Raw genomic sequence first — 16,857 nt, 5'->3', positions numbered from 1 at the left:
CTTTTGATTTTGGCAAAGTTTTCTCTTCAGAGTATTTTAAACAAAATTCTCCCCGAAAAATAACCTGAGATTATCGCATAATGAAATTACATCAACAAATACAATCCCCTGCTTCCCATTCCCTGACAGGGCAAAAGTTGTAGGTTTCGGTAACCCCAAGAAGAGCAACCATGTGCCAGTTCCTACATGATTGCCACATGCTCCGTCTGCAGTTTGTAAGGGTGAATTTTGCCAAAGCCTGCCAACAAGTGTTCCAATTTTTTCCTGAATTGTGAATCCTCCTTTCTGTTTTGGGAATAAATATTTGAGGTAGAAATCAGGCCAGAGGGAGCTAAATGGCCAGACTCCCACTGACTTCAATGGAGCCAGCATCTATTCCTGTCATACGGTGATTTTTTCTTTTTTTCTTGACTACAATAATACCAGAGGTGTTTCAGTAAAAAGTAAGCCATATTTGGAGCAAAGCTTGGATTTTTTTAACTCTTCAATCACCACTTAAACTGCTGGTCATGATAAGGTGGTTGTTAGGTATTACCACAGTGAAATATCACAACAAAGTGAATGTGTACTAGGCACTGGTGAGGCTGCACCTTGAATACTATGTTCAGTTCTGGGCTCCTCACTACGCGAAAGGCATTGAGGTGCTGGAGTGGGTACAGAGAAGGGCAGCAAAGCTGGTGAAGGATCTGAAGAACAAGTCTTATGAGGAATGGATGAGGGAACTGGGGTTGCTCAGTCTGGAGAAGAGAAAGCTCAGGGAGGACCTTATTGCTCTGTACCACTACCCGAAAGGAGGATGGAGTAAGGAGGTGGCTGGTGTCTTCTCCTAAGTAACAAGTGATAGGACAAGAGGTAAAGGCCTCATAGCAGCACCAGGACAGGTTTAGACTGTGTATTAGGAAAAAATTATTCACAGAAAGGGTGATCAGGCATTCTAACAGGCTGCCCAGGGAAGAGGTGTAATCACCGTCCCTGGAAATGTTCAAAAACCATGTTGATAAGGCCCTCAGTGACATGGTTTAGTGATGGTCTTGGCAGTCCTGGGGTAGTGGTTGGACTTGATCTTTTCCAACCTATCTGATTCTATGATTTTATGGTTCAATTATTTATTATGCAATGTTTACATACCATATATAACAAAGTAAAAAGGCTTTATCTCAGGAAAATGAGGATGAGAGCTAATTTTTCTCTTATCCATAGGAAACTGCTATGAACTCTCTAAGCCTAAGTGATGTATTTAATATTTGGTGTATTTGTGCCTCTTTATACATTGTGTCTTTCTTGTCTCTTTTTTCACCTATGGCTAGATATCTTCACACCGCTATCAGGTCATGCTGAAAGCTGTAAATTCATACTTCATGTGCTCAGCCTTTTGGGTTTTGTGCAGTGGGAGAAAAATTACATTTATTTTAACAGAAATATCTTTTTCCTTCTACAAAAAAATTGAAGCATGGAAGAAGATATATTTTTGAATAAAAGTATCTATTCCTGTGGCTCTGCTCCAGGATGTCAGATTTCTGCCAAATAATTTCATATTAGCAGCATTGCCAGTACTATCTGTGGCCAAATGCTCCAGCACATTCAACACTTTCAGGTTGACCCTTAATTTTCCTTCAAAGTACTTCTTGCCCTATACTAAATGTTTGTATGTCCTTTAAAAAACTTAGTATAGTACCCCATCATGCCGTCTGGGCTTTACTCAGGATAACTAGTTCATGTGGCATGTTTTTGCCTAACATCCCTTCCTTTAATAACACTGCCTGCAGATGTTTTCCCTAGGTTTTTCTCCTCTAGTTCCTGTTTTCATTGACCTCTAAATTCCCCTGAGTTTTTCATTTTATTTTATTTTGGTTTGGTTTAACTTTTGTTACATCCAAACCATACGGGGCACATTCTGAGGAAAGTAAACAGCATGGCTCTAAGGCTAATAACTTAGTTCTTGAAGTCTTACATATAATAGAGTTATTGTGAAGTGGAAAAGGAACCCAGGGATATGGCTTGCCAGGTGCTGTGTTGGTGTGTTATTATTTGCTGTTGCTGTGGGAGACAGTAAAACTTCTCTTGCAAATTCTAATGTGTGGGTTTATTTTTTCTTCTTTACAGCTGCACAACAGTGTGGAAAAGTAATACAGGTTTAAAATACTGGGAGCAGGGTCTTGCAGAGCAGGGTGTAAATGGGAAATGATATACTGGTACAAAAATGTTACATCAGAACTACGGCCTTGTCATACCCTCCCACCTTATATCATCATACAGACATTCCCACTGTGAAATCAGTATTTTTAAACACAGTTGATAGATGCTGTCCTTTCTAACTGAGAGACTTCCTAAATGTTTGAATAAAACAACAGTTCTGTGTGTTTCCCCAGGATAACATGATCATATTCAGGAGAAAACATTGGCAAAGCAGAACAGGTTAATCCTATATACATAGATAATTTCTGGTTTTGGCCAGGACTATAAGTTCTGCTCTGAAGAGCTGTAGCAATTCTCTTAACATCAACTACTTTGAGAACATTTACATTGCACTGCCTAGCTGAATATATTGTTATCTATTTCTAGCAAGAAATATTTCACATCAGATCATCAGCTATGATAATAGTAGGTGAAATATTTTTATCTAAAAGGTAACCATATTAAAACAAATAAATGAAGCAAAGGAAAAATATAAGACAGACTTTTAGCTGAAATAAATAACAGAGCAGTACAAAGCAGGATGCAGGATAAAAATTTCAAGTGCCAATAAGCTGAGTCTAAACTCACTGAATGTTGGCTTAGGGATCTATGGAAAAGAAATCCACAGTAAAGCTAAGATTGAAAAAAAAAAAAAAAGAAAAAGTAATTGGCAGTAACAAATTCAGTTATTCGATTATTATGCAAAAAAACCCCCCAAAAAAAAAACAATGAAAGAGACTAATTTACATAATTCAAGCTGTACCCTTCATAATAACTGGACTGATTCCCATATCTTAATACTGTACAGGTAGCTGTATTATACTACAGGTGAAAACCACATCTGTATTACAGTTCTGGCAATGATGACTCAGGAATCCACACCCTGTGTGTACCCCATGTGTCCTCATAGCAGCCCTTATAACTAGGGTGCAAATAAAAGAGAGTTGGGGCCATAGCTTCCACTGGCCAATAGGTTTATTTTCAGAGAGCCTTATTGTTAGGGAAATACCCTGTTGAACTGTGAGTGACCTTTTCTACCTCCTCTTGAAAATGTGCTATTGCTAGCTAGCATACAAAATTAAAACCATATATACTCAGCTTTATATATACCCAGTGAAATCATGTACAACACACACTGCTTGGTTTCCTCAAGATGGTGTGCAAGAGAAGTCCATCAGGAAAACAAAACACATCAAATAATAGCTTTTTAAACTATCTTTTCACCTCTTGTCTAGTTTCCATGATGGAGAGGTTATGTCACAGATGCTGATACACTTCTTTGCACTGTTTGATTACATACCTGACTGTGGAAAGAGTTGAATGTTCAATTTTCTTCCAAGAAACAGACCTAAGTGTAATTCTGAAAATATTAAAATGTGCTTAATGTCAACTATAGTATACGCAACATAAAAAATTCTGTATTAGCAGCAACTGTTGTCTTCTGTTTCTGAAAACAGCATAATGGAATTAGTGAACAAAGATGCTCTATAGCTATTCCTTAGTAAAAACTATCAGTAGGTGTTATATCTGCATTTATACAGCCCATTCTACCTATTTCACTGCACAAACATGCAGTTCTGTAAGTCCGAGAATTAGCAAATAGATGGAATTATAAGATTCATTCTGATATATATCATACTGGAAATCCTTCCTATTAGCTGTATTGCATTTCTGGCAGTAATGAGATTTTCTTCTCCCTTTTTATATCATGTTTATTTAATAAATAAGAGAGTTAACAGTAATGTACTCAGAGGCTTATGGAGACCACCTATTACAAGTAACAGAACTTTCACAGAGGCCTTTCTCTCCTGTCTGTGCAGAGAGCTAATTTTCTTAAAGTTACCCTGAATGTGTACAGGTGCATGGGACCTGATGAAATCCATCCGCGGGTCCTGAAGGAGCTGGTGAATGAAGTTGCTAAGCCACTGGCCATGATATTTGAAAAATCATGGCAGTCAGGTGAAGTTCCCGACAACTGGAAAAAGGGAAATATAACCCCCATTTTCAAGAAGGGGAAAATGGAAGACCCGGGGAATTACAGACCAGTCAGTCTCACCTCTGTACCTGGGAAATCTTGGAGCAGATTCTCCTAGAAGGCAAGCTAAGGCACATGAAAAACAACAAGGTGCTTGGTGACAGCCAGCATGGCTTCACTAAGGGGAAATCCTGCCTGAACAATTTGGTGGCCTTCTGTGATGGGGCTACAGAAATGAAGGACAGGGGTAAAGCAGTTGATGTCATCTACCTGGACTTGTGCAAAGCGTTTGACACTGTCCCACACAACATCCTTGTCTCTAAATTGGAGAGACATCAATTTGATAGGTGGACCACTCGGCGGATAAAGAACTGGCTGGATGGCTGCCATGCAAAGAGTTGTGGCTCAGTGTCTGGCTGGAGACCAGTAACGAGTGGTGTCCCTCAGGGGTTGGTGTTGGGACCGGTCTTGTTTGACATCTTTGTCAGTGGCATGGACGGTGGGATTGAGTGCACCCTCAGCAAGTTTGCCGATGACACCAAGCTGTGTGGTCCAGTTGATATGCTGGAGGGAAGGGATGCCATCCAGAGGGACTTTGACACGCTTGTGAGGTGGGCTGATGCCAACCTTATGAAGTTCAACCACGACAAGTGCAAGGTCCTACACCTGCGTCAGAGCAATCCCAGGTACAGCTACAGGTTGAGCAGAGAAGAGATTCAGAGCAGCCCTGCGTGCGCTCGCAGCCCAGAAAGCCAACCGTATCCTGGGCTGCATCAGAAGGAGCGTGACCAGTAGGTCAAAGGAGGTGATCCTGCCCCTCTACTCTGCTCTTATGAGACCTCGCTTGGAGTATTGTGTGCAGTTCTGGTGTCCTCAAAACAAAAAGGACATGGAATGGTTGGAACAAGTCCAGAGGAGGGCCACGAGGATGATCAGGGGGCTGGAGCTCCTTCCATATGAAGACAGGCTGAGAAAGCTGGGGCTGTTCAGCCTGAAGAAGAGAACATTACATGGAGTCCTCATAGCAGCCTGCAGCCTTCCAGTATCTGAAGGTGGCCTATAAGGATGCTGGGGAAGGACTGTTCATTTGGTACTGTAGTGACAGGACAAGGGGCAACAGGTTAAAACTTAAACAGGGGAGGTTTATATTGGATATAAAGAGGAAACTCTTTACTGTGAGAATGGTGAGGAACTTGAATGGGTTGCCCAGGGAGGTTGTGAATGCTTCATCGCTGGGGGTGTTCAAAGCCAGGCTGGACAGAGCCTTGGGTTGCACGGTTTAGTGTGAGGTGTCCCTGCCCATGCAGGGGGGTTGGAACTAGATGATCTTGAGGTCCTTGCCAACCCTAACTATTTTATGATTCTATGATTCTGTGATCTTAAGGCTCTTTCTAGCCCTAGCTGTTCTATGATTCTACCCTAAGTCTAGATATTAAAGTTATGAAATAGCACGGATATAGCAGGAAGAACTAATATGGCTCATAATCCCTAACTGCTGGACTTAGAGTATAACACTTGAAATTGCTACCCTTCCATACCAAGTTCTACTTACTAAAAAAATAGCTTATATTACTGAAGAAATTAGGTAATTTTCAGACAGATATCTTATAAGTGCATACTATAAGACGAAGTAGGTGTTGCTATGAGGACTTTTCTGAAGCGGGCCTATGTCTTCAGCTTATTGAGTTACAGAATTCTCTGCTCAGGAAAAAATATTTGATGGTTTTGTGATGATAGGCAAAGTATAAAAGTAGCCTTGGAAAAACAAAATCAGGGGGAAAAAAAGGCAAAACCAAAACCAAATGAAGCTAATAATGTTAGTTTTATGTGAATGTCTTGTATTTCACAGCTTTCAATTAGAAGGGTTGTACTTGTTCTTGGGTATGAATTATGAATATTCACAGAAGCTGCATATACCTCTGCAATAAAATAATACTTTTATTTATTATGTAGGCCTTGTTTAACTGTTTCGGAAGTTCTTCACCTATTTGGTTTAGTACTGAATTTCATTTTCTTCAGCCCACTAGATTAGCCATCAAAAGACATCAAGAGACATCAAAAAATAATAATAATTTTTATATTTTTCATTCCTAAAGCCATTTCCCTTGTGATCATCTGAGATCTTCATTATTGCTCCACAGGCATTGATCCTTGTTAACAACAAAATCAGCAAAATAAGCCCGCAAGCTTTTGCTCCTCTGAAGAAACTGGAGAGACTTTACCTGTCCAAGAACAACCTGAAGGAACTCCCAGAAAACATGCCAAAGTCTCTTCAGGAGATACGGGCTCATGAGAATGAGATCTCCAAGTTGAGGAAAGCTGTCTTTAATGGACTGAATCAAGTGATTGTCTTAGGTATGAGCATAAGAATTTATAACAAAAACAATTCAGTGTTCTTTCAAGATGTTGTTTTTTTAGCTCAATCAGTGATTTTTGGTAGAAAACAAAGAAATGTTACAATAAATTGTACCTCCAAACTAGCTTTGACCTGAAGGATATAAATACCTACACTGCAGTACAGCTCATGACCATGTTTTGTTGGCAGAACTAGGCACCAATCCAATCAAGAGTTCAGGTATTGAAAATGGAGCTTTTCAGGGGATGAAGAGGCTCTCCTATGTCCGTATCGCGGACACCAACATTACTAGCATTCCAAAAGGTAAGAAATTCAATTAATATTTCAGAGATTTACAGAGGTATAATATTGCTACTTCTAGTCAGATGGAAAAAAAATGGTTATGGAAGTCTCTTGAGTCAGTCCCTAGAGTAGCCATTCCTTGACTATTTCTCCTTTTTTGGTTAGCTGGCTTTTATTGGTTCAAAAAAGATTAGTGCTCTGTTATGAGAAGCTCCACAATAGGTGCACTGTGAAAAGGAAGCCATTTTATGTTATTTTGACTTTCTTGTCTCATAGCTGAAATATAAAGTTGAAGAATGTTTTCACCTTCCAAGCCTGGCTGGTGAAGCTGATCAGCATTACACGGATGTATACTCATGTAGTATTAAGTGAAGTTCTACAAGTATAAAATCAGTCCTCCACAATTCTCTGGGTTTGAAGCCAAAAATACTATTCCTATAAACCCAGAAACATGCTATTCTTAAAAGTACTTTATTGCAAATTTCTGCAAAAGAAGAGCAATTTCAATTTAACCTATTAAAAAGCAACAAAAAAACAAACCAGAATGGTTCCAATCCAGAGGAAATGATATTCAGTTTATTCATACTTTAGTCAGCAGATTGTTTTGAAATAGATGAAAACTTTTTGAAGATTAATACTAGTTGTTATTTCTTTCTTCCCACATTTCCTGTTTTGGATGTTCCTTTGAGGGACCTCCAATAGGTAAAATACTTTTCTCCTGTTTTTTTTTTTTTCTGATAAACAGAATTTGCAAATTATTTTGTGCCTTACCTAAAATAACATTAAAATTATTTTACCTCATCTTTATATTCTCATTTTCTGCTGCTGCTATTTGTTTAATATCTAGGTGCAAAATGTTTGTAGGCTTATGCATGTGGATAGTCTGGGTAAAATGAAGGCACTTTTACACAATTATATGTGTACCATTTACATAATTGTGAAGGCTAGAATTCATATCTGAGAATAATGTCATTTAGCTATTTTTAAAGAATTAATTGTTCTATAATTGACTTTAGGAGCTTAGTTTTATTTCACGCCAAATTTGCTGCTAGTTTCAATGATTGTGTAAGTTCCTTGCTTCATTCAGAGAATTGTTCTTGGCACTGTCTATTAAAAATATTTTTCTTACTGTAGAAGTGCCTCAGTATAACACAAGTCTTTTTAAAAAAATAATAATCCAGTTTTATCAAAACTAAATAGATGGCATGCTCTGTTTCAGGCCTCCCCCCATCCCTTACTGAACTTCACCTTGATGGCAACAAAATCAGCAAAATTGATGCTGAAAGTCTGTCTGGACTCACCAACTTGGCAAAGTAAGAATTATTTTCTTCTTTTCAAATAAAATATTGGTTGAAGTTGCAACCACTATGCACACAGTTAGAAAGAATCATTCTGGGCTTCATGAGTGTTATTATTCAAGCAGTACAAAATTTAGCAGCAAAAGCTTCTAAGGATTTGTGTACTTAAGAACGATATTTGTTTATTAAAAAAAAATCATACACCATCAATTAAAAAGTGCAAATTTTTTAGGGTGATTGCACCTTGCTAATCTATGAATATGTTCTTGAATGTTTTACTAACTGTAGGAAATGTAAGGAGAATTCCCAAAGATCAGTTATAAATATACAGAATTATTTGTGAATTAATTCACAGCACATAACATGATAAAACAGTGAAATGGGACTTTATTAAAAGGTATTTTAATACTATGATACTTTGAAACCTTTTTGTGAAAATAGTAGCGTGATTGACCATGAACCAGATTACTGAATCTAATTCCTTGATCTTCATCTTAATAATTCTGCTTGTCATAGTCAAAGAAATCAAAGAAATCAAAGAAAGATTGCTGAAAAACAGGAGTTAAGTTTACCACTTGGTAAACCACACTGGACATCAGTGTAGTGCAATGAAGTATGTAGTAACTTAACACTGGCAACTCCAAGTAATAAATCTTTCTAGAGGTTGTAAAGTAAGACATTTCAACTCACGTTTGATGTTCATATTTGATTCATCTTCAATTAAGAAGAAGCTGCCCCTGTATTTTAATGAAAAAATAAAAATACCATAATTATGAATTAGGATACTATGAAGCAGTGGTGTGGAAATGTAGAGCTTCTTAAATTAGATTTTAAGCTGTTCTGTTCCTCTGGATTGTTCTTAGGCAGGCAACCTAAACATAGCCAGAAATCCTGTTTTGCAAAGTTGAAAAGTAAGGCAGAATACAGACAGGTGAAAAAAGGAACACATTGAACATAAGAGAGCAGACAGATTTAAATCTTCAGGAACATCACTACAGGGTCAGACCGCTCTCCTTCTGGATCATGTCAACTCATTGTCAACAGTCTAATAGCTGCCTTAAAGTACAGTCAGACCTAGAGAAACAAGTCATTATTTTGATTGTGTTAAGGTGTGTTTCAAACTCTAAAATTTTCCACACAAGAGTTTGGTGTAGATTTAGTGCTCATTCTCTTTTGAGTTCTTCAGTCCTAGAAGGCCACCAGTATATGACCTTTTTGTTTAGTTGTTTTCCTTGTAAAATTACTCTTAAGTCTTTCAAAAGTTTTCATATAGTGCTTCTAATAAATCTCATTAATGTAAACTGTACAAAGACTTTGTTGATTACATGCAGGAATGAGCCTCACAGGAGGGTATACACATTACACAACTGATGTTTCTAATGTCTATAACCTATTAAAGTTTACTGAAAAGATCTAGCTCCATACAGTGGGAGTTGCATCAAGCCCAAAGATGTTGAGCAGCGTGAAGTCTGTTTTCAAAAAGTGAAAATGGGCCAGCAGGGTTGTTGGAGACAAAAAAAAAGTCTAAAATATTTGAGAATTTCTTAAACTTTTAGATATGTTTTTGATGATGCCCTTCGATGATTTAGAACACAATGACTAAATCAGCTAAAACACTGGAGAAATGTTACCTGTTGACTAACATAAAAAGAAGCAATATGTCAATATATTAAATAAGACTGATTTTTCAAATTCTTCCCTTCTTTTTTCCCATGGGAAAAAAAAGAGAGATTATATTATTTCCAAACACTCTTAATCACCCTGTATTTTACACCCTAATCTTGATTTATTTCATTTGTAAACATAGCCCCAAGTGATGGAGAGTTTGTTTATAACACATTTAGATGAAATGTAATTACATATAATTTCACTGCTTATGGGAATTAGACTCACTTTTCTACAGACTCCTCCAATTTCACTCTTTCCCTTAAAGTCTTTTCCTGCATGAGCTAATGCAAAGTTGGATCTTGTCCATCCCTATAGTATATGTACTTTTGCTTCAATAGACCACTATGAAGTCAGACTTGCTTTTTTCGTGCCGGTCTCCCCAGGTGTGACACATCTGCTTGTAGACCTGCATATATAGCAAGTATATATATTTAGATATGTGTCACCAAGAATTTATATCCTTATGCCAAAGTGTTGTTTTTGGGGTTTTTTTCCCAATCGTATTAAAGACGTTCACTATGAGCACCCATCACTGAAGTCCTTTATAGACGTTCTGTGGATCTTCAAACCAAATTACTCTGTAAGATCAAATCCCACATGTACTCTACTCAAAGGTAAAAATTTCTAATAATTTTAAGTATAAATTATATATTAATATAAATTCATATAAATTAATAAAAGTTATATTAAAATGATTTTTAAATTATTATGACAATTCCTCCAAACTCTAGAAAACATATGGGATACTGTGAACTGATTTCTGAATGAAATAAATCCCTGTTAATGTCAGTGGGAGATCTCACTAAGCTCTCCTTTGACATTAAATATTTTGACAACATTGCAATGTTTAAATGAGTATGATATGGCTATTTGTATTATATATAATACTGGTTAACAAGAGCTTTCTTTGTTTATTTTTAAAAGGAAAAGTATAAAATACACTTCCATTCTTGGATAGCATTATTTCTGGAAGCATCTCTCCCATAAAGATCAAACAAGAATTTTTAGTTCTGTGATTCTATACCAGGTCCAGATTCTGACTTTCAAATCTGGCACAAGTCACATAGAATTGCAGGTAGGAGATTACTGTTCATAAGACTTTCTTTAAAAGTACTCATCCATAGCAAATTATTTTATCATAAGGCCTCCACTATTTAAAGGGTGGCTACAAAGAAGATGAAGACTACCTTTTTACAAGGAGTCCCATGGAAAAGATGTGGCCAAGGGCACAAATAACTTTTGGGGAGATTCTAACTGGACACAAGTGGAAAATTTTTCACAATGAGAACAACCAGCCATTGGAATAATCTCCCCAGGGAAGTGGTGGACTCCCCAAAACTGGACACTTTTAAGATTCAGCTGGACATCTAGTCTTGATCATGCTTTGCCTAGAAAGATTGGACTGATATTCTATGATTTTGATTACCTATTTAAAATTCTTGAATTTATTCAGTTAGTAATAAATCTCAGAGCTTTTTTTTTTCTCAAAATTAAGAAAGATTGCTTAAAGAAAGAATATAAAACAAACAAGATGAAATAAGTTTAGCCTTTATAGAAATAATTTTCTCAAAATTATACTCCTAATGATAGCAACATCTGCAGAATTACTACTGAATTCCTCACTGCTACACAGAGCACTGTAACTTAGGAGTTTCTTGTAAAAATTCTGTAGTTAATTGCAAACCAAATACATACATAGGACCAGATTTTCCAAACTGGACATAAACGTGCTAGTAAACCCAGAATGTGGATTTATGAAGGCAGAAAGGATGATTTTGTGATGAAAACTCTGGACTGGAACCTAGGAGAAATATGTATATCCTACTTTTGTTTCCTGCTGAATAGATCATTACTTCTGACTTGGCTCCTGTTTCTAGCCTGTAACATGGCTCTAACTACATAAGTATATGATAAGGATGGGGAGGAGATTTAAACTTAACAGTTCTGGTCACCCTTGTTTATGTAGTTTGACAAAGGAAGTTACAGCCAGTGTTTCTAAAGTCATACAAGAAACTCTTATTCAGTATTTAGAGAAAGACTGGTGCCAGTGTACATACACAGTATGTACACAGTGGGATTCGTCATGTAGTTTGTGGAAGCATGCAGTACCATGAGCACATGTTGCATGAATATAACAATAATCATGATAGTTCACATCAGATGTCAAACATTTAAAAAAAATTATCTAAACTAGCTCTAAGTGGTGACTCTGTACCTCATGTAATACGAAAATCAGCTGGTCTAGTCTACAACAGTGGTATATACCAGTAACTAACACAAGAAAGACGGTTATGTGGGCAATTTAACCTATTTTTTTGTTTGTTTATTTGTTTCAGATTGGGTCTTAGCTTCAACAGCATTTCTTCAGTTGAAAATGGCTCTCTTAACAATGTACCTCACCTAAGAGAGCTCCATTTGAACAACAATGAACTTGTCAGAGTACCTGGTGGGCTGGGCGAACACAAATATATCCAGGTACTTATAATACGGCTTGTGAGAGCAATAGTTAAAAGATTCCAAATGGTATTTATGTGGTTATTCAGTCTTGAACAGAAATATATACAGTATTTGTGAAAAAGTAACTTGATGATTGTTTCATAAACTGTTGAATAGGTACGGAAAAGCTGCACATGACAAGATGACTCCTATTCTGTTTTTTGTGTGGATGTGGCTGTGGAAGTGTATAGATCTGGAAGTATGCATTCATTGTCTCTGTGTGTCTGAGGGGACACAACAAAGATGGAATTCTGTGTGTACTTCAGTTTCTTTTTTAACTTGAAAAATGCTTTCAAAGAACATTTCTTCTGTTGTTTTTTTTTATTATTATTTTTTTTTTAAATTCTACTCAATGACATTTCACAACTTTCACCAAGAACCTTCCCTTTGGTATCTCACAAAGCTGTGCCTTCAGGATAACAAAGAGACACAATGTGCATTTCACATCCGCAGTATTTTTGATGTCTGTGTGGCTGAGCTATGGCCTCTTGGAACCAGTAAAAATCTGTCTGCAAGTGGACTAACACTGTACAAAGAAAACTCTTAAAGAATGAATGTAAATCATCTTTTGCAAGTAGCTTGGGAATAATAATCAGAAATGGCGATTCTCAAGCAGAGTAATATTCATGAGCTATCTTAAATTATTAGTGGTTACTTTGGCTCTGAGTCCTGTACAGTTACACTCATGGGAGTGAAAGCATTAGAGCTAGAGAGAAATCAATTAGCACCAAATGCATTCTTTATTCAGAAGCACATGCTTCTGAACCACAGCACTGTATTAATAGTTCCACATCTTTGACATCTGTTTGGCTACAGTATCATCAATTGATAGAAAAGTTACTAGATTGCCTTGCACATTTTCTGCTCTTTCTGTAGAAATAATTTCTAATTGGGTATACTTTAGGTATTTCAAAAAGTAAGAAGGATCAAACATTTGTTTGGAAAAAAGGATATATTGTAACTCCATATAGCATTGCACAATACCTATCAAATATTTGACACCAAATCATTTATCTTACTTGTCAGAGTAGCTCTATTTCTCACTTCTGTACTTTTATGCTTTTCAGGTGGTCTATCTTCATAACAACAAAATTGCTTCAGTTGGAATCAACGACTTTTGCCCTCTTGGCTACAACACCAAAAAGGCTAGCTATTCTGGTGTGAGCCTCTTCAGCAACCCTGTGCAGTACTGGGAAATCCAGCCCTCTGCTTTCCGATGTATCCATGAACGCTCTGCTGTACAGATTGGAAATTACAAATAGATGTCTAAAGATGGGGTTCGGTTGTGTTTCAGCTAAAGTACTTGTTGTTATAGGCCTGTTAAAAAAATTGTTGCTAACAATTAATGCCAAATACCAGAAAGTTCACTTTAAAGTGGAGATGATCCATTGATATAGAATAAACAAATCATTACAGATGTACAAGACCAAGCATACCATCAAAAGGAATTGCCAACTGTGCTTTAAACTGATTTATTTCAACCTTCTTTTACAGCATGCTTTCTGTGGTATTTTTAAGTTTGCTGAATGCTACAGGTTTTCAGATTCCACTGTATATGAGATTCGGAGTAAATATTTGTCAAGCTATGATATTAAAAAAAAAAAAAGATAGCGATTAAGGTTATTTTTATAGCCACACGTGCAAAAATAGTAGAGGGAATAAGGACTCTCTAATCATCTTGAGACCTGAGAAGGCAAGAGTTACCTCCTTCAAATTTATTTCAAGCCCTGGAGGTTTAAAAATATCCACTATAACACTAAGCCAATTCTGAATGTATCTGTTTAGCAGAGCAAATAAAGTTGTTGCTAATGTTATTATTTTGGAAAAAATACAATAAATTCATATTGTACACATAGTTCTCTAAAGTTTGCCATTCTTCTAGAGCAATGTTATTCAGGATTAGCCTAACAATCCTACTGAACAAAATAATGAGTAGCCTGCAGTACAAAACCTGTAACCTCTGTCTGGAGCTCAATGACTAAATTTCTCTAGGGCAAGTCCCTCTCACCTTAGTCACAAAAGCAGTTATAATGACTTCAGTGAGACTGCCTTGCAGAGTATGGTATTAGGGTTTAGTCGTTGGTATCAATCCATGTATATATCTAAACCAAAAGCAATAGCAGTTCACTGTTCACTTGTTCTGCATTGTACATTTGTCAGCATCCTTTACTGTTTTTGTTTTTTAAACAATGTTTTTAATTGCCAAGTAGAGATATGCAAGCTTCCCATGTGATGAATTTGTGGAATTTAGGTTGTAAGAGAAAAAGTAAGGTATAGCAAAATATGAAGTGAAATAACTGCAAGACCTAGCTGGACATTACTGGGACATCATTTGTAGAAGTGTCTTCTTAGAACAATTTGAAGCCTTCTGCAAATTGGGATTCTTCAGTCCATACCAGTGGGTAGCAAGCACATCAAAGGTAGGCTGCACATTTCTACTATCAATCTACAAAGCTAAACATATACTCAATAAAAATGTCACCTTAAAAGAATCTTCTGCAGCCTTTTAATACTCCTAGGTCAATCTCTCTAATTTGTAAAACTTATATGTCATTTATATTAAAGAATAATGTAATACAGGCAAACTCCAAAGTGTTTGTCTTTATTTTCTGTTTTGATAGAATAACAGAACATAGTGTGTCACAACATTAATCGTTACTAAGACTTGAAAACCGAACATCTTTGTAATGGTGATAGTTAAAATAGGAACAAATTGTGTGAAATTCACTTCCCTCAAGACAATTTTTCATGCCTAACACTCATAGGTTTTTTTTCTATAAAATCAATATATTTTCTTTATAGCTGTCATTTCTACAGGCAGTAAATAATTGGAAGCAATCATGAATCACTAAAGCCACTACACATTAAAAAACATGTTTACATTCTTGTTAGCTGTCTTCTTCATGTAGTAGTCACTGATTTTCCCCATTTGCATCTGTTTTTTCTTCCGGGTTTCACATTTTCTGAGTGTTTTTTTTTAAACAAAACTAACCGTATGTTATATCCTTCTGTCACTGGAGGGAAAACCCTCCAGAAAGCAGTCAGATTTTTTCTCTTGGTTCTTGGTTGGATATTTTCTATCATTTAGAGACAGATTTGATACAGAAAGCCAAGCACTGGCATTTCAAAAGAGAACACAGACATTGTCTTAGCCTGAACAACTCCACAGGGTTTGTATGTTCAAATTAGATACAGCTAAAAACTTACAGGAAGAGATTTATTCAATAAATGATAACAATCACTTATTATGTAAAACTTCATATTACATATAAACTTCACATAACATATATGTAAACTTCCCATTTCTCCCTCCGTGGCTTTCAAGTCTCTACATACTAAGGTTTTTCTTTCAAACCAGAAGCAACTTTAAGTCCAGAAGAAAATACCTGAGCCTGGTCCTCCTCTGTGATACATGTCCCACATGTATGTCCCACAGAAAGCTTGCTGCCCTCTGTGCTAATGCACAATTTATTCCTCATAAAACAGAATTATCAAACCGTGAAATAGTTTGTGTTGGAAGGGACTTCCAAAGGTCATCTAGTCCACCCGCCCCTGCAGTGAGCAGGTTACATCTTTGAATGAGGTCAGTCCACCCAGAATCACATCCGGCCTGGACCTGAATGTCTCCAGGGGTGGTGGATCCACCACCTCTCTGGGCAACCTGTGCCAGTATTTTACTGTTCTCATTGTAAAGACTTTTTTCCTCATCTCCAGCCTGAATCTCCCCTCTTTAGTTTAAAAAACATTCTGTGCTAATAACCATTGGCTGCAAAGATTACAGGATGTTCCTAATTCCCAGTCCTGTGCAATAAAACAGAATAAACAAATCGTATAATATGGGACCTCAGCAAGATCATGACAAATTCAAAAGGCAAACACACTGTTGGCTTACCATAAATTGTGCAGCCATACTTAGAATGTCTGACCAACAGGACCCTCTCCATATACAGCACCTGCAAAGACTTCAAAGCAGTGGGAAGCCCTATACTTTTAAAACTATTTCATATAAATACAGAACAGATGGCTCTTCTACTTAAAAAAAAAAAAAAAAAAGAAAAAAAGAACAAACACAAACAAACTATGAACAGTTGGAAAGAAAGAAAGAAGAGAGCTAAAGTAGAAAGCTTTTAAGCCGAAGAGTGCGTCTCTGATCCTTCCATAAAGTACGAGGATGGTAAACAGTCACAGCCTCAAACATGTAAGGAACTAACCCATTTTTCCCAGGTGCAGCCTAAGACATCTCATCCTATACAGCAGGCAAGGGTGTGACTGTCTCTTGAGTGTGAGAATAGACCCTCAAAGGAAGCCTGAGACAAAACATATCCTAATAATCAGAAAAGTCAAGCGAGTGTAAACAAGAGATATGAGAATAAATAGTTGTAGTGACAGATCCTCAGCTAAAAGATTATATTAAAGGCAGAAAAATAAAATTATAGACAGCAATGTATTTTCTGCCATCTTAAGTTCATAATGTCTGTGATTCATCACACTACTCAGGAACATGCCTGAGTAAATATTTGAACTTCCCTTTTTCCTATTTAAAGTGCTTTTTGCAATTATGGACAGCATTTTCTGCTACTTTTTGCTATCTAAATGTATCATTCTTC

General features: G+C 36.7%; 1 protein-coding gene across 1 annotated transcript in view; it reads left to right on the top strand.

Moving 5' to 3' along the window:
* DCN (decorin) overlaps positions 1-14,835 on the top strand; it is a 42,670-nt gene extending 27,835 nt beyond the window's left edge. The window contains exons 4-8 of the mRNA XM_065670094.1: positions 6,292-6,505; positions 6,696-6,809; positions 8,008-8,101; positions 12,091-12,229; positions 13,318-14,835. Of these exons, the coding sequence (XP_065526166.1) occupies positions 6,292-6,505; positions 6,696-6,809; positions 8,008-8,101; positions 12,091-12,229; positions 13,318-13,512 (756 nt within the window). The 3' untranslated portion in view covers positions 13,513-14,835. The remainder of the gene's footprint in view (positions 1-6,291; positions 6,506-6,695; positions 6,810-8,007; positions 8,102-12,090; positions 12,230-13,317) is intronic.
* The last annotated feature ends 2,022 nt before the right edge of the window (positions 14,836-16,857 follow it).

Source organism: Lathamus discolor, chromosome 1 (assembly GCF_037157495.1).
Source record: "Lathamus discolor isolate bLatDis1 chromosome 1, bLatDis1.hap1, whole genome shotgun sequence".
NCBI lineage: Eukaryota > Metazoa > Chordata > Aves > Psittaciformes > Psittacidae > Lathamus > Lathamus discolor.
This window is presented reverse-complemented; position numbering and strand designations above follow the sequence as displayed.